The 27,428-nt window shown below is 39.0% G+C and overlaps 1 protein-coding gene across 9 annotated transcripts in view; it reads right to left on the reverse strand.

The window, feature by feature from the left end:
* Nucleotides 1–3,760: 3,760 nt before the first annotated feature.
* UHMK1 (U2AF homology motif kinase 1) overlaps nt 3,761–27,428 on the reverse strand; it is an 88,548-nt gene continuing 64,880 nt past the window's right edge. For 3 of the 9 annotated variants that reach the window (XM_070497575.1, XM_044757984.2, XM_070497576.1), the window contains 9 exons: nt 21,546–21,750; nt 19,257–19,432; nt 17,716–17,888; nt 12,832–13,025; nt 11,415–11,555; nt 10,410–10,598; nt 9,284–9,334; nt 5,366–5,432; nt 3,761–4,329 (listed from right to left, as the gene is read on the reverse strand). In XM_070497575.1, coding sequence (XP_070353676.1) covers nt 4,237–4,329; nt 5,366–5,432; nt 9,284–9,334; nt 10,410–10,598; nt 11,415–11,555; nt 12,832–13,025; nt 17,716–17,888; nt 19,257–19,432; nt 21,546–21,750 — 1,289 coding nt within the window. In that variant the 3' untranslated portion in view covers nt 3,761–4,236. Of the gene's footprint in view, nt 4,330–5,365; nt 5,433–9,283; nt 9,335–9,751; nt 9,963–10,409; nt 10,599–11,414; nt 11,556–12,831; nt 13,026–17,715; nt 17,889–19,256; nt 19,433–21,545; nt 21,751–27,428 lie in introns of those variants that run through there. The other 6 variants (XM_044757987.2, XM_070497578.1, XM_070497579.1 and 3 more) reach the window with 3 other exon arrangements.

A 27,428-nucleotide genomic window follows, 5' to 3' on the forward strand; every position in this document is an offset into this window, starting at 1 on the left:
TTTATGAGAGAAAAACCCCACCCATGACGCCATCGCCTTAACACATTTTTTTTTTACTTCTCATTCAGCCTGAAACTCATAGTATTTTAAAACCAAATTATTCACTAACATTCTCTTCTCCCCTACCACCCTCACCCTTGTTTTAGGACATGCTGTGAGTCAGAGAGGAATAACACTTAGAAAGAGCCCTACCTGGGGTGGTTCTTTCTAGCAGCCTAAGATATTTGCACAACGGAATCATCCCCAGAGTGCCTGTTTCCTGGCCCCATCTGCCCATCCTGTTTATGCCATTCTTCTCAGCTGAAGTGTTCTTCACTCTCTGCCTCCCCTTGTCTGATTTTTCAAAGCCAGATCACATTCAAACCCCTTTTTCCCTCTCACCCCTGACTGTTGATTTCTAAACTAAGTCTATACCTGCAAGCCAGTGAGTCTCACTCCTAGCTGCCCTTTGGAACCATGTACAGCAGTGCTTTTTATAAATTAGCTGCCCAGGCCCTCCACCAGACTGGGAATCACCAGCTCTGGGATTGGAGTATCTTTTTTTAAAGTCTCTCCAAGTGATTCAGAGGACCCAAAGAGTTTGGAACCCATTGTTCTAGCAATGACACTTGTCCTGGTCAGGTGTCGCTGGCTCCATCTTCCATTCTTTTACCACTATCAGTATATCCCTTAGTATTCTGAAGAATAAAGCTCACAGAAGACATATGTATTTGGTTCCAGGCTTAAGCTGTTCTTGCTCTAGGAACGCGGGCCTGTCTCTCCCTCTAGTTCATGTTCCCTTTTTGCTGCCATCCCTGAACTTTGGATTAGTCTCCTGGAATTCTCTTATGGCAGTGGTTCTCAAATTTTAGTGTGCATCAGAATCACCTGGAGGGCTTGTGCGAACACAAATTTCTGGGCATCACCCACAAATGTGTAATGTAGTAACTCTAAGAATTTGCATTTCTAACAAGTTTCCAGATGATAGTGATGAAGCTGGTCAGCGGGCTACACTTAGAAAATCACTGTTACAGGTCTTCTAATTAACCCTCTAAATTGGGCATCCCCTGGCAATTTGACGAAGTTCAGTGACTCCTTCGTCTCCCCAGAATAACAATCAACCTCCCTTCAATAATCCATTTCTGAATCAGAATACAAATTTTCATTTTAAGGCAATTAAATCCAATAAATCAGAGTTAAATTATTTGAGTGCTTACTAAGGGCACAACATGGTTCTGATTACTAAAAACCTCACTAATTTTTCATAACACATTAGATTTAAGGTATATTTTCTCATTAGAACATTAACCTGTGAACCCAGTTTGAGAAGGGAACAGTGCTCCTCTCAAAATGATGGGGTTCTTTGTTGAAGAGTTCTGCCACATCAAACTCCAATTCATAATGACGACCTGTAACTGCTACTGAAATTAATTCCCTACATTTTAGCACTAAATTATCTTTCCATTCTAAGTGAGTTAATTTTATCTCTTTAACTAGAATGCAAGCTCGGTAAGGAGAGAATCTATGCTACACTTTTTATCCCCTGAAATGCTGGACATGAGACAGGTACTCAGCCCTTACTGGCTGACTCATTCATTCATCACTTCCCAATGTGCTTTTCCTAAACCAGGGCTCTAAAGAGGCCATGAATTGCAAACGCATCAGTCTCAGCCAGTAGAAAAACAGATTTCCAAGCTAACTGAATGATTTGTGTTTGAGTCATGCTCTTGGATCATGCATGATTTTCCTTTTCCTTTGCCTTTTTTTTACCTCGATAGCTGAGATCTGACTGGACCATGGTGAATCACCAAGAAAAAACACTGGAGACAGTAAGCTCGAGTTAGAAATGAAAGCACCTATTACCAATAACAGCCCAAACTTCCAGGAACAGAAGGACCAGAATTTGAAAATGGAATTACTTTTGTCCATCTTCCAGATGTCACTAATAATTCCTTTTAGACATCAAAACTGGGTCAATTTCAAGAAGCAAGAGGGACACTGAGGAACAAAAATCAAATATTCAAAGAACACACCTATTGGGCTAATTTAATGTTACTTTGTGACTATCAGTAGAGTTATTAACACATAGCAAGGGTGATTTCAACCAAACTCAAAAGTCATTATTAACTCTCACATAAATTCTACCATGCTGTTGCCAAGTGATTCTAACTCCTATTTTCATAAACATTTTACCCAACTCTGTATTTTCAGAATTAGAACAATTATTTAACAAGGACTTAAGAAGATACATAATGTTACCACGTTATAATTCCATGGCTCAGAGGCTCTGAGACTCTTTGCCCTTAATGTACCCACTGTTCCCAGCCTCTGTTCCTCTCCAATAAAAACCACTACTACCATCCCGTGCTGCTAGTCCCCCCTTCCCTGGCATTATTAGTATGATCTTAACGATGGGGAGAGAGGAAATGGCAGATGGAGGTTCAGAAAAAAGGAAAGCATACCATTCAGGTGCTAAAAACTGCAGTTTTGTCCTCACAATCCATTTGGAGCTTGTTCTGATAGAAAATTCAAACCTCACAAATCTTTTTGAGAAATGGAATGGATAACAACAGCAAAATTGGGCTGTTATTGAAATAAAACAGAAAATATGCTAGACACACTATTTACCCTTAGCACAAGAAAATAAATTTAAATAGATATATCATATACTCTTTAAAAAAGTAATTCTTAAATGCTGTACTTCTAGAGAACAAAGGACCCACCCATGACATTCCACCTTGTGACAACTTGTCAGTGGAAAATAAAATTTACTAATCTCTTCTCTAAACATAATTTTCATTTATCCAGATGTTAATTTTTATGCTTTTGGTCAATACTTAAATGCTATAGAAAATGCATTTATAAAGCTAAATATTTTCTTGCAAACTGCATTTTAGACATAGAGAACCCTTACTAATGACCAATGATCTATGGCCCATATTTAAAGAACACCTTTGTCTCTTTTTATAATACTCTAGCTGAAAAAAAAAACCAAAAAGTAAAGAAACAAAACTGGAACAGTAGTGATTAACTTACCTGGGGAAATGCAGGAACTATATTCTTTTGAATTCCTAAGTGCCACCAAATATTTGGGTAAAAGAGGATAAACCAATGATATGAAACAAGGTTTCTCAATGTTGACAGCATTATTTTGGGTCAGATAATTCTGTGCTGTAAGAAGGTGTCCTGTGCATTGTAGGATGTTTACCAACATCCCTGGTCTCTATTCATTAGATGCCACTACAACAGTACTGCCCTCTCCATTGTGACAACCGAAAATGTCTCTAGACATTGCCAAATGCCCTTTTTGAGAGCAAAACCATCTTTGGGTAAAAGCCATTATTTTATTTATTTATTTATTTTTTGAGGAAGATTAGCCCTGAGCTGACATCCGCTGCCAATCTTCCTCTTTTTGCTGAGGAAGACTGGCCCTGAGCTAACATCCGTGCCCATCTTCCTCTACTTTACACGTGAGACACCTGCCACAGCATGGCTTGCCAAGCGGTGCTATGTCTGTACCCAGGATCCGAACTGGCAAACCCTGGGCTGCTGAAGCAGAATGTGCGAACTTAACCGCTGCACCACTGGGCTGGCCCCCTCAAAAGCCACTATTATAAAGTGATAGGAGGATAAAGTCCAAAGTTAGATATTCATTAAAAAACTATGACTCTGCAATCTCCCAGAAGTATCCATTTGGCTTTTTGCAGTATCTCAAGGTTTTTCCCAGGTTTCATATTTTCCCAATGGAATAATTTCCTCAAGGTACAAATGACACTCCAGAGACAAGAAGAAAAGTTTATTTTACTAATTGTTTTCTTAAAAAAATTTAATTTTTGATAAAATAAAACAAACTTTTAGTACCATAGAAATCTTTCAACATGTACAATGACATATTATTACTATGTACAACTTTGAAAACAAATGCTTCCAGCTCCAAGTAAAGTGATGTTGAACATCCCAACTATACTCAAGCTGTAGGAAATTCCCTAGATGGCCGATGTTTTCCTTGACTTGGAAAAAAATTATACAATTGAAAAATATAAATAAGACCTTCAATAAGTTGAGAATCATAAAATTGCTTTCTGAAGTTCAGTCATCTGGATCTTGGGGAATACGTAATAGTTGTAAGAGTTCAACAAGCAAATGAAACTCTGTGGATATTCAAACTTGAGTTATTCCAGGAGAGGTGTGGTAGGTTCACAGTAGGTCTATCAAAAATAAAAGCTATTCTTAGTGTGGCGGAACTTGGTGTCTGGTTCATATACCATTCTTCACCAGCTCATGGACTCCATTCTCATCAATGATTAAAGGTGCATGGAATTCTTTATCTGCCACATAACTTTCTAATCCCTAAAAGAAGGGTTGAAATGAAACAGAAAATTGGTGTACAGTAGTCATGCAATGCTGAACTCAGTATCTATAATAATGATTTAAAGCATGAATGCCAAAAGCTGGGTTGAGATACAGAATTTAAAAGTTAATAAAAATCTCTTTAGTATACTTTTTAAACTGGGCTTAATGACCTATTTATGGAAGCATAAAACAAATGACAAAAAAAGAAAAATTATTCTGATTGTATTATAATTTCTAAAGTTAATAAGATGATAGTCATTCTTTCTATAATCATTACCCAGTAAAGTTAATAACCTTCTAAGCAAGGTGGCTGTCTCTGATGCTAGAACTAAGCAATCTGACAAGGATCTCCAAAAAAAATACTACATATTAAAATAGCAGGGACCCCTAAATCCCCTGATGTTACAAAAAGTGAGAGTATATAAACAAAGTAGACCCATTGAGAGGAAAAATTACATTGCATTATAAACAGCCAGATGATCTGTCTAAAAAGAAGGCTATTTTTTTTTTCTTTTGGTGAGGATGATTTGCCCTGAGCTAACATTGTCACCAATCTTCCTCTTTGTGCTTGAGCTAACGTCTGTGCCCATCTTCCTCTATTTTGTGTTTGCGACACTACCACAGCATGGCTTGATGAGTGCTGTGTAGGTCTGCACCTGGGATCCAAACCTGCAAACCCCAGGCCACTGAAGTGGAACATGCGAACTTAACCACTATGCCACCAGGCCAGCCCCTAGGCTAATTATTTTTAAAGCCCACTGCATTTCAATGTATAGGTGAAATGGACTAAACATTAAACATTCTGTTCATGGCAACTAACCCACTTATGGGATAGACGCAAAGCTGTAACAGGAATTCTCAAAGAGAAGGATTCAGAACAACGCAACTTCTTGGCTCATTCCCAGGATGAGCTCCTCAGGGCCAGGCCATCGGAAAATGCTGCATCCTCTCTAAGGGCACCTTTACTTAAACATATAACAACATCAGAACCCTACTTTTAAAAAGATAGAGGAAAAAAACAAAGCAAACTTACTTCTCCAGCATAGGAGATAAGAGGAGAGATTTCACACTGTATTGGTACATCGTTGGCATCCTTCAAGCTAAGGGAAAAAACACACGTTAGAGATTTTGCTTCCCATGTTACTTGCCAGAGTGAAAGCACAGAGGGTAACTTTCCTCCAAGAAGCTTGTAGATAAAGTTCTGCTGGTTAAACAAACAGAAAAGATTCTACCCTGACGATCACTAAATTCCCTGAGGATTAAGTTAACATGAAATTGTCATGGTCCAAAAGACACTATTTGGGGCAAGTGCCAATAATTACTAGCAGCTATTCAAAGCACTTCCCCAATACTGACACACTTATCCCCTAACGTATATCTCATTTTTTATCATTTATAACTTTTAAAATGATAAAGTGACTATTTATAGGATATATACTATGTTCCAGGCCCACTGCTAGTGAATCCTTTCTATTTCATTTTAAACTTGCCACAACCTTGAGAGCTGGTATTAATGCTGACAAATATTCTAAAGCTGCACTGTCCCATACAGTGGCCACTAGCCACATGTGGTTACTTAAACTCAAAATTTTAAAAATTAAAATTTTAAAATTCAGTTCCTCAGTCATAATAACCACATTTCCAGTGCTCAGTAGCCATGAATGGCTAATGACTATCAAACAGGACAGCACAGATGTAGAACATTTCCTTCATTGCAGAAAGTTCTATTGGACAGTACTGTTCTAAAGGTCAGGCAAATTATTTCCCACTACATGTTTTTCTGCCCAAATCTCCTAGATTAGCTGAGCTGATTTATTCGATGTTTCAAAGTGCTTCTCTGTTACTTTCACTGAAGTCCCTCTTTAAAGAGCGAAGGCAGAATGCCCCCAGTGAAGGCAAGGCTAAAGTCACCATCTGCTTCCTCTAAGTCACGTTTCTAACATTTATAGGCAAAAGCAATCCTGACTTTCTAAATGATCTAACACAAAAGTCAAGAAATAGTGTTTTTAATATGTTTAAAGTCATTAGACCTCTAAGTTTTTCACCATTTCATGAATCTTACCAATAGGACACAGGGCACACAAAACTCCAGTCTCTTGCAACCTCAAACCATAGCTCTCCTTTGTTTTACCAAATATGTAGTTTGACACTTTGGTGGAGTCAATAAAACAAGAGGGCTTCTGAGGTTAGCCGTGCCCAATCTTTCTCTAACTAGAACTATCTAGCTAGCATTTAAGGTCCTCTCTACCCTACTCCAACTGACTTGTCCCGCTACTTTCCACTCGAACCAGCCCAGCTGCACACACTGTGCTGAGTTGGAGTATTCCAAGTCATCCTCAACTACCGTCCCTTTGACGATACAAATCATACCCACCCTCCAAGATCTAGCTCAAGCCCAACCTTCCCTTGACCACTGCATTTCATAGTGATCGCTCTCATTCATTTATTTAAAAAAATAATAAATTTATTAGATATCTGCTAAGTCACTGCCTTCTAGGGTAATTATTATTTACACCACACATTTGACACATAAACACATACCACCTGATGATGTTACTTAATTTTTACGTATGTGCATCTTGAACCTCTCAGTATGCTGTAAGAAATGACTTATTTCTCTTGTGTAAGCTACTTCAGCACCCGGGATTCTAACAGTACATGAGGGTCCGTAAGCAGGTCTACAAATGCTCATCGGCTGAATGAACTATGAGGGTGGACAGATGAGTAGTTTGGAAAAAAGATGAATTAAAAGAATCGGCACTCATATCTCCCTGGGGGCCGGTCCCACGGCTGAGAGGTTAAAGTTCCACTTGCTCCACTTAGGCGGCCCAGGTTCACGGGTTCAGATCCCTGCTGTGGACCTACTCCACTCACCAGCCATGTTGTGGAGGTGTCCCATATACAAAAAATAGAGGAAGACTGGCACAGATGTTAGCTCAGGGCTAATCTTCCTCAAGCGAAAAAAGAGGAGGATTGCCAATGGATGTTAGCTTAGGGTGAATCTTCCTCACCAAAAAAAAAGAGAAAAGAAAGGGCACATGTATCTCCAGATTTGTGCCAGATTCTATCAAAAGAGCTCAAGAGATCTGGTCCAGACCCTCTGGGGCAGCTCAGAGTCATATTAAACCAAATGGGAAAAATGAGGACCCATTCCACTGATAAGATGTATACAGCCCAGTTTCATGTGAACCTCTGAGGGATTCGGCCTGCCAGGATCAGAAGCTGGTTTTGAATCCAAGGAACACACAGCTGACCTAAATATAACTTCCTTTCTAGTACCACAAAGATACTCCAAGAAACTAAGAAAGTCAACTTTAATAAACAAAGTCAGATGCCAGGGAGGCGGAAAGACAGAAGCTACCATCACTGAATGCAAAATCGCAAGAGATTCGCAAATTAGCACAATAACAGTATTGTCCGCCAGTTCTTTAGCCAAGCATCCTTCTGGTAGCTAACACTGTTCAGTAGGCATTAAGGCAAAACGTATAAATAATATTGTTTTGTCAAAACTCAGCATCCTTGCTTTCATTCTTTCAGAGTGTCTCCAAGCTGTTTCTTCCCTCTTTTACATAAAATACTTCCTTTTCATTTCTCCCTTTTAAGTAATCTTTTTCCTACTCTGTGAGACCATCCTTTAGTGCTAAGAATTTCAGCAAAAACTATTCTAACTCCATGATCTCATTTGGGGCCAAACTTTTATTGCAGTTTATTAATTCTACAAATGGCTAAAATGAAGTAATGGGGAGGTGCTAAATAAGAGAACTCAGATGAGAACTAAATAACGTTTACAACTTTTGTATCTTAACTGAGATAGCTGGAGGTTGTTTTCCCTTACATAATTAAGAAACTATTTCACTTGTTAGGTTAAAAGCTGTGGTTCAATGAGAAGGAAATTTAGGGCCAAAAATTTATTTCTTAAATTATAAAAGCAGCTTGCTCCCACATATTAAAAATGATGGATGGGACAGAAAACGACAAGGGGCTCTGCATCCCAGTTCGCATAGCCTAAGAGGCAATAATCACCTATGGCTCCCATAAGAAACCAGTCAGATCTGTGAATCTACTTCCTTGTCTACAGGGCCACATACCAGAAACACTGACACTCACAGGGACTTGTCTCCACAGGACAAAGATGAGTGGCACAGGCAGGAAAAAACACATGGATGAAACTGACATCACTGCCACTCTATTTCTGAAATAACTCCCATCTCTAGGTCCTTTGCCCCGTACCCATTTCCCCAATTATCTTCAAATTCCAACTAAAAGCCTAATAAACTGTGAAACGTAACAAGAATATCAAGCTATCTCGTTAGCTATAAAGACAATGGCTTTGTCAAACTCTGTCAGTATCCAGATGAGAGGCTGTGTTACTTCAATCTAAAAATTATCCACCATTAAGACAAAAAGATCCTCTCTCTAGGACCAAGATAGTAACTGATGAAAATTAACATGCAGAGACCAAAGAGGGCAGCTGTTAGTATGAGAATAAATCAAAATAACAATTTTCTCCACATTAAGAGCCACCAAATGTGTCAGGAACAGTTAGCCTTTCTACTGAGAGCATATATCCAATTCAATAAGACACATCTTTGGAATGTTATTTTTATCCAGCTTATGCTTATGCTAAAAAGGGGAAGTTGGGATCTAAATTTGTTCTCCCTGGCCTATTGCTCTAGATTTTATCTATCACTTGTAAATTTGTCACTAGAGGCTCAAAAACCTATGGTCAGATTCTTTAGTAAAGCATGCTCCCCACTTCCAGCATGCACTGAGATTCTGAGTTAGTGTCATCCAGACAGATACCTGCCACCAGGTAAGCAGTACACCCCAACCAAAGCTTCAACTATCCACCCAGACCACCGAAAGGCAGCACGCTAAACTACGAGGCCAGTTAGTACGGAGGGAAGCACAGCCCCATCACCATGCGCTGCAGGCAGGGTGGCATATTTACTTGTGATTGACATCAGCTGTGATGGTCTCTGACTTTCCATTTGTAGCACTGCTATGTAGGAATAAATAAGCATTAATGGGAATGGAAACAAATTAAACAATAACAATGAAGTGGAATTGCAAAATATACTTGACAGAAAGGCATATATTTACGGTAAATTATAAACTTGGCAAAGGAGATCCGAGAGGGTACAAAACAAACTCAATGGCCAAAGATGAAGCATGAGGACAATCTGACATGCCACAGAGCAAGCCTGTTGACAACACAGAGCCTGAAAGTGGCCTTGGACTATGAGACAGCTTACTACAGCTCTTTCTTGTGAAAACACAGTTACGGACCAGTAAGTTCCAATGCCCCATTTTCTAACATTTATCAAAGTACTCTAGCCCTTGTGTGCACGCAGCCAGCCATTTTATCCCTTATGAATATAAATTATATGGCAGAATGGTTTTTACACAAGTACAAAAACACTAAATGATTTAGAAGGGGGGAATTCTAGGTGCCAATGCAGGTTTTTATTATAAAATATAAGCTTTAGCTTAAAAGTGCTTTATCTCAGATCTGAAATGCTACAAGTACTTTCTTTTTTAACTTCTAAAATCCCAAAGCATTTCTAAAGCTTGCGTACCCGTGAATGTAGGTGGCGTTCACTCCTCTTCCCGGCACCTCCCTCAGCGACCTGAAAGTGCCATGGTGAGAACTGGGGTGGGCCTATGTGGGCAGCAGGTCTTTTGAGGGGGTCTCATAGATGGCACTTGTCATGAGGTCGCAAATTTATGGGCAGCAACAACCAATCCTCTGCCCTGTGCTACAGTGTGCCGCTCCTGGGCTTTAACCACATGGCACACCAAAAGAACCACCTTCTGCCCATTTTTCAGGAGGAGCCATTCCAATGACATGGTGGAGATGTACCCAAAGAAACAAGAAATGTAGAAGGTTCCTCTTCAAGAGGAAGTAGAGTTATCATTCTCTTTGTAATGGGCAAAGCTGTCGTTATTTCGCTTTAGGAACTGCCCACATCAATACTTTGCTTTTTTAAAAAGATATAGGAATACATCAGAGAGGAGAAAGAAGTCCAAGAGGAAAAGTCCAGGAAGCATTCACACAAAAGAGAAAAGATACTGACCGGGGAATTGCTGGAAGGCGAGAGCCATTTTCATCTATAAAGTGGCCCCCTGCGTTGAGGACCCAGCAATGATGAAGGGACAACAAGGCATGCCGCGCAGTAGTGGGGTTGTCCTTCCCGTTCTGACTGTCTGCATTCTTTAGTGGGGAAAACTCATCTTCCCGTAATACTTCATACACCACAAACTTCCTAGAGTGGAACCATACAAAGACTGCTTTATTATGAAATGAAAGTGCACACACAGCTTCCAACACCTCTCCACATAGCTAAGCCTTTGGTCATCGATAATAGGCTCTCTTAATGCAATTTCAAATGAATGCTGAAAGAAATAATGCTGGTCCCTGGACTAAATAAAGTTGGATTCTCTTCTCTAATGCCAAATGAGAAATTATTTCTACCCCCAAATATAAAACACTTCATCTGAAGTGAGAAAGATTAGAAATCTTAATGCAAAAAGATCACATTGGTCTCTGTTCTGGAAAAAACAAACCGGCAAAGAGAATGATTTAGAAATGTATATGGGAAGATTAATCTTATATATAGCTAATTTGTCTTCTGTATTTTCATACTGGTCAAATTCTGAGACATGTATCTCAACATCAAATGTGATCTTTTATAGAGAGCTATATAATTTAAAAACATGTTCACTGAAACATTTACTCATAGGTCAGTAAGACATCCCAAACACAAAATGAGCCAATTCTCTGTCTCAACCTTTTTTGGCTCTCAGCCAAAATAAGTGGCTTTAACAATTTTGCAGGAAAGCCAGATAATGAATTAATGGATATAAAGAAAAATGTACTCATGGGCAACTCAAACCATCCTCCTGGATTGGTGATTTAAACCTAGAGAAGGATGATGAATCTAGACTATACACTCCATCAAAAGGCCACATCTGACACATATGCTATCAAGTGTTTCCTGAAAATAGGGCCCTGCCTAAGAGAGTAAAAAGCTACATTTCAAGAGATATATTTAATCTTACTGGTGCTGTTCAAAACATACTTTGCAAATTGGAAGATGTCAAAGACAAATTTTTCCATCTTTATTCCATTTGGTTTGTCTGGCTTAATTAACTGTCCCTGGGAATCCACATACGGAATCTTCTTTTGAGCCACGTGGTGCTGCAACTGAGGTTCATAAACACTAAGTAGGGAAAAAAAAGACAATCACTTTCCAAATATAAAATGCCAGAAAATCTGATAATCATAGTCAGGAGCAAATGCACCAACAGTCAGTACTAAGATTTTCAAAATGAAGAGCATTTGTTAAGTTTCAGTTCATATTTAAATATTAAATAGATTTCCCTATTCATTTCAAGTTAAAAAAATCAAATAATGATCTCCACGTGAAAAAATACATAGCTCACACCAATGTCTCTCCCATAGGTTCCATGTCTTTAGTAATATGTTCTACTCTTTGCCCCAACTTTCCCAGCTGAGATCCCTTCCAAGTAGGGGACAGAAAGATTACTATGGATTAATCAACAACAGCTATAAACTGCATAGTGGAATGGGAAATATTTTGGAACTGGAGTTGATATTCTAAAGTAAAGCGGAGTAACTTTTTTAAAAGTAGACAGTCATCTGGAGTGTCTAAAGCTACCAAAGTGAAGAATCAGATAATGAGAACGTCCTTCATTTAAAAGCCTGGTAGGATAAAACGGCTCTTATTTTATCCTTAGTGGCACTACCATGCTGATTTCCATCCAGGTCTCAAGTTCTTTTTCTTTACTCTCTAACGCGCTAGTTCCTAAATGCTAGTCTGGGAACCAGCTAACTTAAATTATGTGGGCAGCTTTTTAAAAATACAGACGCCCTGGGGCCAGCCCTGTGGCATAGCGGTTGAGTTCCGTGTGCTCTGCTTCAGAGGCCCAGGTTCCCAGGTTCGGATCCCGGGCATGGACCTCTACTGCTACCGCTAGTCAGCCATGCTGTGGCAGTGACCCACAAATAAAGTAGAGGAAGACTGGCACAGATGTTAGCTCAAGGCTAACCCTCCTCAGGAAAAAAAAAAAAAAATACAGACACCCTGCATCTACCTCCAGAAATTCTGATTTAGTAGACGTAGGGCAGATATCTGTATTTTTAAATGTTTCCAGTTGTGGTAGAGAGAGGGTGTTTCACTTCTTATTCTTTGCTTCACCAGAACCTAGAGCAGGTGGATGGGAGAGAGGAAGAGAAGAAAAGGGCGAAATGCTTTGGATTCCAGTTAATGCACTGGGGAATGGGTGCATTACACCCTATGATACATCTTTCTAAAAACAACTACAATGTGAGATAAATCTCCATTTGATAAAGGGGATCCTCACGAAAGAAAAATTCTGTAGAATATAGATTTGGGGTGTCTTCCTACTTCTCAAGTGACTTAGTTTCTGACTAATAATAAATGAAATTTTTAAAAGCCCCCATCTTGCCCATACTTGACAACATCTCTCAGAAACGGTACGGTGAAGAAATGGTTAGCAATGTTCCCCGCGTTGAACAGGAGTCGTCCATCCGAGCTTCGTTTTTGAGCTGTTGCCAGCGAAATCTCACTATATTCCACCACCTGGTAGACTCCATCTACTCGGCACACCACTCCAACGGGTTCGGTGGGGTTCGTTTTCTCTACCACCTGCCCACCAAAGAAAGCCAAGAGCAGAGGGAGAATTTAATCAAACACTACCTGGAGATTTGCCTCTTTCAAAGGCCACGTTTACAATTTTGCTTACATTGGCTCTAAGGTATTAAGTCAAGAGGAATCTCTAACTTTAGACAATCACCTATCTAACTTTATATTCTTGTGACAGACTACTTTCCAACCAGAAATGAGGTAAATTATCTCCTTCTTATTTATCACCTAACTAAACCACGGAGTAGAAATTGACAGAGAGCCCAGAGGAAATCACATTGGACTGAGAATAATTAAACGGCGAGTCTACATCTCACCAAATATCTTTTAACTTTATTATTTAATTTATCCTTAACCACATTCAACTACTTGGAGAATAAGTGAAATGAAATTTCTCCAGGATTAACAAGACAAAAAAAGTAAGGCATCCTGCCTCTCTGTTTACATTGCCCAAATCATTATTTCATTTGAAAGGGGTGTTTCTTTCATTTTCATTCATGAATACAGCGTATTCCTCGCTTTTCAGAGACTTGGCTAGGAGGTAGAGGGATTGGAGCAGGCAGGTCTCTGAGCTCCCACTCCAACTTCAATTGGAAAAGCCCACCCATCTTTATCTGTTTTGCATGCTTAGATTTTGTCTGAAGAGATTCTATGTTTTAAAAAACGTTTGAAAACCAGTGGTTTGATAATCTGTCAATGGCTCTAGCCTGGCAGGGAAGCCGAGAGAAAGGTGTGTATCAAAATCAGAGGGAAAATGTAAGAGTATGTAATTAAAAAAAAAAAAAAAACCCTCACAGGTGATTCTGATACCCCACCACCCTAATCCCACACATCACTGACAAACTGAGTGTTTAGAAGAAAATTACGAAAGAACTGTATGCAATGCACTATATAAAATCAACATTCAGCAGAAGAATCAAACAATAAAAAATATCACAAGATATTGTTTTGTTTGCCCTGTTCACTTAACAATTCAGCCTGCTTCAGAGTATTTTGAAATATCTGTCCCCAATTTAAAAAGTCTATCCTAAGTATACACGAAATTGTATCAATAAAGTTAAAACTTTTATTCAGCAGCTGATTTCTTAAAATAAACACAGCCAGCAGCAGTCTCTTCCAGACAACTAAAGCCACTATTGAGAACTGTTTTCACAGCAATTAGAGATATAGGCACTGAGCCTAGCTCAGTCAGGCAGGGCTAGTGGATACGTGGCCTTATGTGTAGTTTCACTGTTTGCCACCTTGAAAGGAGCACAGTATTCAATGAAAAGAAACCTCCTACCAAGGAAGTGGGTTAAACTGGAGGGAAACGTAGAGCAAAATGCTTTAAACCAATCAGGGGACTATTTGCAACTCTAGTCTACCATCCCATTACCACCTCTCACTACATATGTGCCACTGTGGTATCTTACTAGAGAATTTGGAATAGATTCCTCTCGTTCCCACAGGAAAAAAAAAAAAAAGCATGCATACAGGTTTATTTTCCAATCACCTCTACATATCCCTCCTCCTGACCAGCCATGGAAACAAAAACAAGCACATTCACCTTTTACGTTTCCCAAGGGTTAACCTACCAGTGAAAGGTTTACTTCTATGACAACTGTTTACCTTCAAATATTATAGAAGGCTGGATTACAAAAGAAAGCATTTGTAAACTGCATGAAGTTGGAAGTCAGTCTATATTATACAGAAAAGATACACAGTATAAAATCAAAAGGTTTGCTTGATTTTCTACAAGTTAAATCCTGAAAAACTGAGTTCAAAATAACACTTAAACATGAAGTTGATCTGCTTTACAAAACGATCTTTAATGAACATGGTTCCTACCCTGTTAGCTTTGTACTTTTGCAAATCACTCCACTCTTTAATTCTTTTCTCAAGGCTCTCACACCAGAAAAAATACTTAATTCACCAAGACAGGAGCCTATTAAAGAAGTCCTACAAAGAGTTCCACTACCACATTCTGAATCATTCCCTCATTCGGGTGTTCTTAAAAATATATTTTAATATCTTTTTTTTATTAAAATAAAAAGGGTGAGAGCACAGATTACAGAAATGATTCCTAACATTTCTAAAAGTTTTTAACATCTACCAGTCTTGTCATATTTCAGTTCCACCTGAATATTTATTTATTCATTCACTGAGTACTACATTATGTGCTAGACACGAACTAAGGAGCACGACTGAGATGGGGACCCAAAGGTAGTGGAAAGAGTGACTGGTTACACTTGCCTCTCTGTGTGATTAGCACACTCATGAAAGTTAGCACGCATATTTAAAGTTTTTGAGCTGCCAGCAAAAACATAATTAATCTAACGAGTTTAGTTTTATAACGCAATATAATACTAAAACTAGGAGTTGGGAAAGAGGAATTCTAATCCCGCCTTGTTGATATGATGAGGGACCTTGAGCCTGGAAGTTATTTAGTACTGGAACTCAGAGTGCTCATTTCTGAGATCAAAGAGCTTGACCAGAAGATCTCTGAGGTCCCTTCCAGGTTCAACACTCTCTGACTTTATAGAATTTAAATTGATTCTGAAGCTCAGAGCGGTGAATTTTAAGTTCCTGTTTTAGAAAGAAGAGTGACACCCAGTGGAACAAAGTCAGAAATACACTGTTTGGTTTTTTTAAAGCTTAGTAGCTATTTACAATCCAAAGAACTATTTCTGTTACAGTTTAGTAGCTATTTACACACAGCACACTCAGAGAATACTAGGACAGACAAAGGTCTTAAATGAACTAAACTAACTCTATTTTCAGAGTCAGAAGGAGTCTTATTAGGTCTACTAGCTTAATCTCTTAAAACTTGTAAATTTAAGACATCAGCCTCTGTCTATGACTTGGCATTAGATATACAGATTAATTTCAAGAGAAATGACATCTTTATAACAGAAAATCTCCAACCAAGGATAGGGCATGTCTCTTACGGCAGCTCTTCTTTTTAAATCCAGATATTTCAAATTTATATGTAGTCTAATTGGTTTTTGTCAGAAGCCTATATGGGTTTTTGCTTTTGGCAGAAAGGTCTTTCCTTCACATCAATATTATAAAATTATTCTAAATTTTCTTCTAACATCTTTATGGCTTGTTTTGCTTCCCCCCACCCCCACCCCGAGGAAAACTGGCCCTCAGCTAACATCTGTGCCCATCTTCCTCTACTTTATATGTGGGACGCCTGCCATGGTGTGGCTCGATAAGCAGTGCTAGGTCTGCACTTGGGATTTGAACCGGCAAACACTGGGCTGCTGAAGGGGATCATGTGAACTTTTAACTGCTATGCCATCGGGCCAGCTCCTCATGGGTTTTTTTTTTTTTATATTTAATTTTGTAATCCATTTAAAACTGATTTTGGTAAGAGCTTTGAGGGAGACATCTTAGTAGATTTTTAGTCAGTTATCTCATTTTTTCCCCCACTGATTCAAAATGCCGTATTTTTATATATTACATTCTTATAAATACACGGATTTGTTTCTGACTAATCTCTTCTGTTCCATTAACCTGTCATTCTATTCTGGTTTCAGTACTACACTCCTACTTTTTATTTACAACCCATACTACTATCTGATAGACTGTCTCCAACCCTCTTCCCTCATCATCATCTTTTTTCAACATTTTCCTGGCATCTTTACATGTTTACTCTAAGCTTTATGATCATTTTGTCAGATGTCCCAAAATAGCCTCATTGGGACTTTGATCAGGATTGTGTCACACTTTAATTTGGTGAGAACTGATACCTTCACACATTTCCAGGAAAGTAACATTTATATCAATATTTTTAAATTTTCCAAAGTGTTTCTTAGGTCTTTCATGTTTCCTATCTATTTTATTCCTAGATACACTATATGTTTTCTTTGCTACCATAAAGGCATCTCCTACATCATCATCTATGCAATTAAAAAAAATGTTGAAAATGGGGCTGGCCCGGTGGCGTAGTGTTAAGTTCGAGCACTCCACTTCAGCGGCCTGTGGTTTGTAGGTTTGGATCCCAGGCACAGACCTACACACTGCTCACCAAAGCATGCTGTGGTGGTATCCCACATACAAAAAAATAGAGGAAGATTGGCAACAGATGTTAGCTCAGGGCCAATCTTCCTCACCAAAAAAACCCAAAATGTTGAAAAGAACTATGCCAAGGACAGTCTTGTTACATGGCATTACAAACCTCCCTCTATCTAAATATCAGTATGTTTGTGGGCATCTGAGCAGTTATTAATTGCTTTTATTGCCCTTATCCCCAATCTGCATATTTCCATCTTATCCACAAGACTACCATGATGAGATACCTTGTCAAATGCCTTGCTGAATCTAAATCTGCTATTTCTATCATACTTCCCTTACCTACTACTCCAGTATCTTTGTCATAGGAAGAAACTGGGTTAATCTGATCAAATTCAACTTGATACAATGAATCCATCCCAGGGCTAGTGAAGATCGTTCACTTCCCCAGGTACTCACAAATCATCCTCACATATCTTAAACTCTTGTGATGGTCAAGCATACAACACTACTTCTAGAATCAAATGTTGCCAATTTAAGAAAAAAAGTGTGTGCAGGATAATAATTTAGTTGCTTTAGAGAGATGAATGGTTCTAAAATATTCAAATCATTCTAATAAATCTAGTTTGACTCCCGGAACATACAGTGACAGAGAAAAGGCCATTTAAAGCCTCACCATGGTTGAGAAAGGCATTACCTTTGCTCCACAATCTGCTCCTTTCTGAATGCAAAATCCAATGAACCGTGGGTCTGCCACTTTTACTAATATGTTGTCAACACAATAGACATGAATGCTCCAAATGCCTCTTTGCTCCATATCCTCCACAATACTCTGGGCTGCAAGAGCCCGATAGAGACCACCATTCCCATCTAGGAAATAAAATAGCCCATTAGTAGCACACCAAAATCCATTATGAAGATAACCCAAAGACTGTTGAATGTTTCCAAACTGGGGTGAAGGTCTCTGAAAACCATAGATTCACATTACAGGGCCAAGAAAACTGAATATCCATAAGGAAAGTGCTAGATGTCAAAAAATTATACGACATGATTTTGAAGGTAATTTAGCATTACGCATCCAGTAGATAACATTGTTAATATAAGATCAGGCAACCCCAAAGACCATATTTTTCTTTTTAACTCAGTTTTTTAATAATATAGCCTATAATACATTGTGAAACACAAAATTCTTTATCAGGCAATGATTATTTCATAACATTTCAAGTTTTATGAGCATTTATATGATTCAAGTTAGCTCTGTATTTACGGCTCCAACACTGAGGATTTTACCCACCTCAAAAATAAAAACACATGCGCATTTTACACAAATAATTTAAGAAACCAGATTAACATGAAGGTCTATGGTGATTTAAACTAAATATACGTTAAGAGCCATTTCTTTCTCCTATTTATTTTTAGTGCTGCCTTAATGTATGTCTTCCATCAACGACCTCAGCCACAGCTTAAATGATGACAAAAAAATTAGACAACTTCCCAAAACAGAGCTAAGAACAGTAGATTCTTCCATTAATTAAAAAGAATTAAGTAAGAAAAAAGGAATTGAGATGAAATAAAAGCCCACATGTGGAGGGCACCACTGTTTATTTCCTTTCAGCCTCCCCTCCAAGGACAGGTTCACACAGATATGAATCCGTCAACACGCTGATTTCTGTAGCTGGGAATCTCACTCAGGGTCCATGCAGGTGGACACAGGCGGCATGCTGGCCAACTCTACAAATGCCGTTGACAAGCTACAATGTGCACGCGCCACCCAGAACTGCAGAGCGGTGGCCCTGATCACAGTGTGCAGTTTTGTATTTCTCATTCTTTTATTTAACCCCCTGAAACTATTTCTCTTTGTCATTTAATACCTCCAAACAATTATTTTAATACTGTTTGAGAATTAAGGTACAGATAAACTATAATTGAGCCTCTTATTTATTAAACAGCAGATGGTTTCCAATCTTTCACTAGTGAAACTGCTGTATATAAAATATTGGGTAAAGAGAATGAACACTCTGCTGCTCAAATTGCTCTTAAGGGCAGACACCCACAAAAAGTCTAAAAGCATATCCATTACACCCACAGAATTTTCACTTTTTAAATAACCACTAAATTGTAAAAAAATTAAAAATATTAATTTTTTAACATCTGAATCACCATATTAAAAAGAAAACCAAAATTTAATGATTTGTGACTGCCATTTCTAGTTACCATTAAATAAGCATGCTTACAAACCTGGAGCCATAGAAACCTTGTTCTTCTCTTCTAAAATAATTTTCCCATCAAAACTCATAGCAGGCAGCATTCCCTGCTGAAAAAAGATTACATTCTCTTTTTTTAAACCAAAGTACTTGTGCTTTGTGAAGAATTCCTTTGTAGATTCCATTGTTCTGCCACTGGTCATTATATACCTTGCAAGAGAAAGTAGAGCTTCTAAGTCATAGTGCTATGTAAGTTAGAGCAAAATAAAGTCTGGTCTATTTCCTAAGCTAAAGACAACCTTTGAGAGCCGGGCTTCTTGTTTTGACTTCCTTCGTCCTTCTGGAGAAGGTAGCATTAGCTGCCCCCAAGAAGAGTTTCTTTCATTTCATCAATCCTTATGTATCAAATAAATCTATATAATCAATTACAATATTAACAATCAATCAATCAATATTAAACATGCCTCCTGCAACAGGGAGACTATAACTGGCTCAAGTAAACATTTTAAAACTCTGTGAAAAGTATATTCTAAATCAAAAACTCCTACTCCAAATAAATAGGGAGGAAAGGGTAACATTCTAATGATCTCTTATGGTTCTTTTCATTACAATTTTGAAATGGAATCTGGGTTTTGCTCACCCTCTATTTAAAATCATAAAAGTGATGATTTAAAAATCATAAATAATAAAAATCATAATTATACTCTCTGTTGTCACAAAAATCTAACCCATGCCAGTGGACAAAGGAGAAAAATAACTCTATCTAGAACTACACTCAGTGACTGCAGTAGCTTTTGCTCTTACTAGAACGTAGATGACATATAAGGAGGGATTTTTGTCTGTTTCGGTTGCTGATATATCCCTAGCACCTAGAAGCAGGCAGTCAATTAATATCTGTTGAATGAATAAATGAAGAAAAGGGTATAAGTTCCCACTAGAGTAGATATCTGTCTGTTTAACAAATTATCCTGGGTATTTTGAACTTTGGGTACAAAAGGTTTGGGCATGATTTAGAAGATGGGAACAGAGATGGCTAAATCACTCTGCATACGAAAAGAACAGAAATTCTGAGTTGTAAAGAGAAAGAAAAAAATCCAACATGATAGTGGGAGCCAGGGCTGTCAGTAGAATGTGGCTGCTTAGAACACAAATGCCCCTCAAAAATCCCCAAAGCAATCAAGATGAAAAAAACTGTTCACAGCAGGCCAATATCCTTGTTGAGAAGAGCTAGAAAAGCTGGGAAAACTACAAAAAGCCTATTTTTAAAGGCATCAGAAAGCAAGAGAAGCAACATGAATTGGAACTAAAATTCAAGACAGTGAGAATCTTTCAAAGGGGAGCTAAGGATATGCAGCTGCCTTTTCCTGAGGGTATGTGCTGATCTGGGGGAGTCTGGGCTTGGACCAGGCAGAAGGACAGAAAACCCAGCGGAGCTTTTGTTCGTCACATGGGGCTGAAATAACAAGATGAGGGACCTGAGGGATCCCAAACACACAGCTGGTTTCCTCCTCAAAACATGCTAACTTTCAAAGCTGCTCTGGGCCAGAGATTAAAGTGCTAAATCAAAAACTTCTACAAAGCAGAGCAGAACTTCCCGTAATCTCTTGGTGCCTGGGAGACAAATGCTGGCCGAGACAGGCCCTGAGAACATGGGATACCAGCAGAGACCGAGAACCCAAGTGTGGTCCCAGCAGAGAAGCAGCGGAGCTTTCAGCTGCTGTGTGTGGGGGAAGGGTGGGGTTTCAGGAGGGCTGGCTCGCCTGGGACTTAAGGACATGAGTTTCCAGATGAGAGAACTCACTAAGTTCCCAGAGCAGTGACTGAAAATAGACCCAGACCATGCTGTCATGAAATTTCAGATACTAAAGATAAGAAGACACCCTACATGCTTTCAGAGAGAGAGAGAGGAAAAAAAAAAGATTGGGAATCAGAATGGCAACAGACCTCTCAACAGCTATGCCAGAAACAATAGAACAATGCCTTCAAATTTCAGAGGGAAACTGCTTTTCAATCAGAAATTTTATACACAGACAAACTACCAATCACTGTGAAGTTTCTAGACTGAGAGAACCCACTGAGTATCCAAAGGTACTGAGGTAGAGATGTTAAAGTTGGCGGTGAGTATATGTTGCCCATTAAAGCTATGGCGATCGTCTATCCAGCTATAATACATATTACTTTTAACATATATAGTAAATTACAGCTCCCAAGAAAATCAGTAATAACAGGAAATATGTCTGCTTATGAATAAAGTATATATGGATTTTGAATGTTATAAACCAATATATGTTCAGACACTCTCCCATAACGAGACATATCTTACCATGGAATGATGCATTTGTTGCCGTGATATTTTTCAGCCAACTGTTGAAGCTTCAGGATACGCTCTGCTTGAATCTGAAAAAGTGTCTTATGCGATGGCAAACCAACATCATACATGCCCTTGGGATATGCAACACCGAGTCTTGTTCCCTGCCCACCAGCTAGAAGAAGAACTGCTACTTTGTTCTGAGAAATCTGGAAAAGTCCTAGAAAAGAAAATACTTGTATCATAAAACCTCTATAATTCAACACTTAGGATTATATATTCAAAGGTAGCAGCAAAGAGTCACCCTATCTGCATAAGGCGTAAAGAACAAGAATCCACATGGAATCATGTTTGACTATCTTGCTAACAAAAACATTTTTTTTTCCTTAAGATTGGCACCTCAGCTAACATCTGTTGCCAGTCTCTTTTTTTTTCTTCTTCTTCTCCTCCTCCCCAAAGCCCCCCAGTACATAGTTGTACATTCTAGTTATGAGTGCCATTGGTTGTGATATGTGGGACACCACCTCATCGTAGCCTAATGAGTGGTGCCATGTCCACGCCCAGGATCCAAACCGGTGAAACCCTGGGCCACCAAAACAGAGCGCGCAAACTTAACCATTCGGCCACGGAGCTGGCCCCACAAAAACATTTTTATTATTAAAAAATTAAATTTATATAACCCAATCAAACACCAAACAATGACTAACATACTTTAATGAACTAAAAATTTTTTCCCGCTAACATTGGAAGGCAAAGACAAGAGATGCTACAAATGTTTTACAAGTTCTTGACTGCTTATTAGATGTGCCAAGTCAAGAAAAAGACAGGATAAAAGAAGACCTAGGCTTCAGGATGAAGGATGATGCTATTAAATCATCTCCAGCCCATAAAGCAATAATAAATAACTAATTAATGAGCATGCAAACATACCAGGCAAGCTACCATCCAGCAAACATAAATAAAAGACACCCTCAGTTAGAAAAACAGTAATGGTTAAGAAGCCAGGTTCTGAAGTCAGGAAACCAACTCAACTGAATGAGCTTAAGGGATTTACCTGCAAAAGGGCATTAGGAGACTTTGTGGGGTGATGGAAACGCTCTATATCTTGACAGTGGTGGTAGTTACACGGGTGCATAAATTGTTAAAAACTCATAAAAACCACTGCATTTTATTGCACTTAATTATACTTCAATAAAACTGATTAAATGCCTTTTATTTTTTTTTAAGATTTTTTATTTTTTCCTTTTTCTCCCCAAAGCCCCCCGGTACATAGTTGTACATTCTTCGTTGTGGGTCCTTCTAGTTGTGGCATGTGGGACGCTGCCTCAGCGTGGTTTGATGAGCAGTGCCATGTCCGCACCCAGGATTCGAACCAACGAAACACTGGGCCGCCTGCAGCGGAGCATGCAAACTTAACCACTCGGCCACGGGGTCAGCCACTAAATGCCTTTTTTTTTTAATGGGCCATCTATAACAGTTCAGAAGGACATAAAACTCAGTCTTTTTGTTACTGATTTACTTCTGTCTGGAAGCCAGTCAGTTTTCACCAGTTGAATATTCAGCAGTAATAACCAAACATAATGCTTGAATAAAAATACTATTCTTTGAATCAAAATAAATTCAAGATGGATTTAAGATCCAAATGCAAATAAATGAAACTGTAAATACTATTAAAAGACAGAGGCTGTCAGTTTGGATTTAAAAAAACAAAACAAAATCTTGCCATATCGCATTTTTAAGGGCCACCTCATCACTCTAAGGTAGACAGTCTCAGCACCACAAGGCAGAGCAGCTTGCGGGAAAAGGCAACATGGACACTGGGTCTCTGGGAAGCTGGAAAAGCTGTAAAATGTCAGATGGGCTAAGGCAATGGTTGATGGGTTTTGTTCCTGTTTTCTGAATTTCATACTTTCGTTAAAATTCTCAGAAACTCTATGAACAAAGCTGGCCACTGTTCACATTTGCAAGCCAACCCAGAGGGGGCAGTGGTGGCCAGTATCAATTATTACTATTTTTTTCATATCCTTAGGTAATGTGGGTTTGTCTAATTTACTAACTTTGTGCTCCAGGTGTTTTTGATAGATTAGGCTTTCCTAAAGCTAAGATACTAGTACGTCAAGAACTTAAAGAAATATTCTAAATAAACCCATCATAAAGTGAGAACTGTCCCCCGTCCTGACTCTACCACCTGTCTTCATTAGTAAACACGCACAGCCCAAGGACATTATTCAGTGGCTATGTTTTCAATCAAAAAATTTAAAAGCACATTAGATATTTCCATAATCTTCCCCTTTGATATGAAGCTGACCTTAACTACCTGAGACTTAATTTTCTCTCTTTCTCCTTTTCCCGAAACCAGAATGTTGTTATTTTCTCCAAAGCATTTCACTGTACCTTATCAGAGTTTAAAAAAAAATAAAATCAGGGAGAACATTACACCTCAAAGTAATCTAAGAGGTAGGTATAATTTTCTCCATTTTAGAGATAATAGGCTCAGAGAAATTAAGGGTCTTGCCCAAGGTCACATGGCTAGTAAAGGTGAACAAGGATTAGAACCTGACTCCAGGGCCTACTCACCAGGCACTCCACGGCCCCCAGCAGTCTCCTATCACACTCAAACATTTCACAGACACATTACAGCATCATAATTTTGAGAGGTGTACACTTCCCTTCATATTTCTTTCTTGCCCCTTCTTCTCCTTTCCAGTGAATTCATGAGAGGTTGTGCTGCCTTTTTGAAACCTATCTTACCCCCGCCCTACACAAATGGAAAAGTGCCCACCTTCTCCAAAACTTGCCAAACACTGACATTTCTAACAGCACTCCAGATCTGTATCCGCCTTAAGCAAGCCCCATGACCACCATGCAACAAAGACAGACTGAGATGAAGTAATCTGGAGGGAGCAGAGACTAGAAGGCAGTTTTGAAAACTGTTTTACATTTTATTACTCCCTGCATTATCAAAGAAACTATGGTTTCGAGGGAATACATTTAATTCTGCTGTCATTCACCCAAAAAGCATTATTTTAAAATATAGGTCCACAATCCCTTACCTAACCCTGTAAGTCAGCTTTGTTTTAGAATGCAGAACTCTTTGAAGTTCAGAAAAAGAATATAATACACATATGTTATGTTATATCCCCAGCAGATCTGAGACAGCAGCCTGTAATCACATTACAAGGGATAAATTCAGGTCAGTTTTTGCTACAAAACAGGTTTTGTACCCTTTTAGAACTGTAGATAAATAAGCTTCGTCCTGTCTGGACCCTCACCTACCACTAAAGGTGTTGAATCAGAAATATTTCTAAATATCTTCAGAAAAGTCCCCGAGAAAGGGCCCAGCCAAGTGGTTAAAGTTCCATGGGTTCAGATCCTCGATGCGGACCTACTCCACTCACTAGCCATGCCACGGAGGTGTCCCACATACAAAACAGAGAAGACTGGCACAGATCTTAGCTCAGGGCTGGTCTTCCTCAACCAAAAAAAAAAAAAAAAAAAATGGGAAGATTGGCAACAGATGTTAGCTCAGGGCGAATCTTTCTCAGTGGGAAAAAAAGTCCCTGATAAATATCTGGACACAGAGGCCTTTGTTCTGTTTGTACTATTTACTTTCTTCATAGGTCATGTGTTTTAAGTTGTTTTACTCTTAATGTGGCTCTAGTCATCCTTCCAGACAGCTATTTTTTTTTTTTTGAGGAAGATTAGCCCTGAGCTAACATCTGCCACCCATCATCCTCTTTTTGCTGAGGAAGACTGGCCCTGAGCTAACATCCGTGCCCATCTTCCTCTACCTCATATGTGGGACGCCTGCCACAGCATGGCTTGTCAAGTGGTACCATGTCCACACCCGGGATCCAACACATCAAACCCTGGGCCGCTGAAGCATAACGTGCACATTTAACCACCGTGCCACTAGGTTGGCCCCTTTAAGACATCTTACTTTTCACCTTTGGCCCAAAGGTAAGTTATTTCCCTCAGCTACGTTACCTGTAAAACTCCCAGTCAACTGTGTCTCAGCTGCTGACCTGATGGCCATCCAACACCAAATAGTGTGTCCAGAGGTTCTAACCAGTTACCCAGATATCATTGTATAAACTTCTCTCTTCCTTGGATCTGTTCCCCACACTACTGCTTCATTCATTTTCCAAATTTTCCATTTTTTAAGCCTTGCTAACCAGCAGCTCAGTGGCCTCATTCTTCATTCAAATAAGTGGCACATGTTTGTTTCCTAAGTCCCTGTCTGCCATACTGTCTTCAATTCCTTCCATCCATGGAGCTGAGAGCCCATCTGATCACTACATCTGAAGAGCAGCATTGAGATTATGCCTGCCACGTGTACATTTCCAGGCAAGTCTCCATTTACATCTCATCTCCATCTAGCCACAACTATTTCAATGAGCTATAACACCACCCATATATATTTGCAGTAAAAGGTTTCTGCATTAAATTCTTCCTGCTTATGCATCTCACTTAGGGGCAGAGACAAACAAGAGGAAAGAAAGCACTCCCCAGATGCCAAGCTGCAACTCCAAGCCAGCTGCAATTCAAGAACTAAATGCGGCTACAGCTGTTGTTAACAGCATCAGATTGTGTGTACACTGGCTGAAGAACTCATCCACTTCATCTGTGTTACCACAATAAACCTGCAAGGTTTATCCAAAGTATGTAACGCATAAATTAGTATCTGTCTTATAATAACTGATAAAATACTGCTTGAAATTAAGTGGGCCAATAAAATGCAGTAAGCCTTTTAGTTATATGGCATTAACACATGATTTCAAACTGTATTTGTCATAACATAAGTTTTATATTGGCAGCACGGCACCTATCTGAAAAACAGTAACAGATTATAAATGTACCTAATGCATGTGACACTTAGGAAATTAGGAACTTCTCCTATCCCAAAACAACTTCTCAAGAAATATGAAAAAAACATGAAAAGTACATCACTGTATTGTCCTTTCCATCTTTTCATTATAGGACACAAGAATTAATAACTTTCCTAGAGAAGGCACCTAACACAGGCCAAAGCAGAGGTTAAAAAAAAAAAATCAAGCCAGAGCAAGCCGTTTCCAGAGCTGGAGAATCTCTCTCTCTGGAGAGTCTTGCACCGCAGGCCCTACAGATCTGAGCACTTTTCCTGATAATATTTACGTAAGAAAGAGGCGTTTACAGTGACGTGTCACAGATCAAATACTTCCTGAATGACTTCCTGCTTGGACTAGTTCCTCTCGTACACTTTGATTTGGGCAGGTGTCTGAAACAAGGAAGACAGCACAGGTGCTTTTGAAGTAAAGTATTGCCAGAACTTTCCATTTAAATTGCCAACACTCTAGGAGACAGTGGGGTAAAGAGCCTATTCAACCGGTGGAAATAAAGGAAGACTGTCCAAGAAAGTTAGTCGGAGGAGATATTTTAAGTCTTTAATATTTAATCACATTTTACAACTGAAACTATTATTTTATAGATTAACTATTTCCCTAAAATTTTAAGCACAAAAACAGACTAGTAAGAGAAATCGCAATTTGAACCAGCTATAGATACTGGGGGACTATTGTGAATTTCTTTAGGTATAATAATAGTATTGTGAGTAGTAAGAAAATGTCCATATATTTAGAGATGCATCCTGAACTATATGAGGGTAAAAACAAATGATATTCGAGATTTGCCTTAAAATACTACAACAGGCCCAGCCCCAGTGGTCTAGTGGTCAAGTTCATCATGCTCTGCCTCAGCGGCCCGGGTTTAGTTCCCGGGCACACACCTACACCACTTGTCTGTCAGCAGCCATGCTGTGGTGGTGACTCACATACAAAAAGAAGAAGACTGACAACAGATGTTAGCTCAGGGCCAATCTTCCTCAGCAAAAACAACCAACAAAAAAACCACTATAGCAAA

Source organism: Equus asinus, chromosome 25 (assembly GCF_041296235.1).
Source record: "Equus asinus isolate D_3611 breed Donkey chromosome 25, EquAss-T2T_v2, whole genome shotgun sequence".
Taxonomy (NCBI): domain Eukaryota; kingdom Metazoa; phylum Chordata; class Mammalia; order Perissodactyla; family Equidae; genus Equus; species Equus asinus.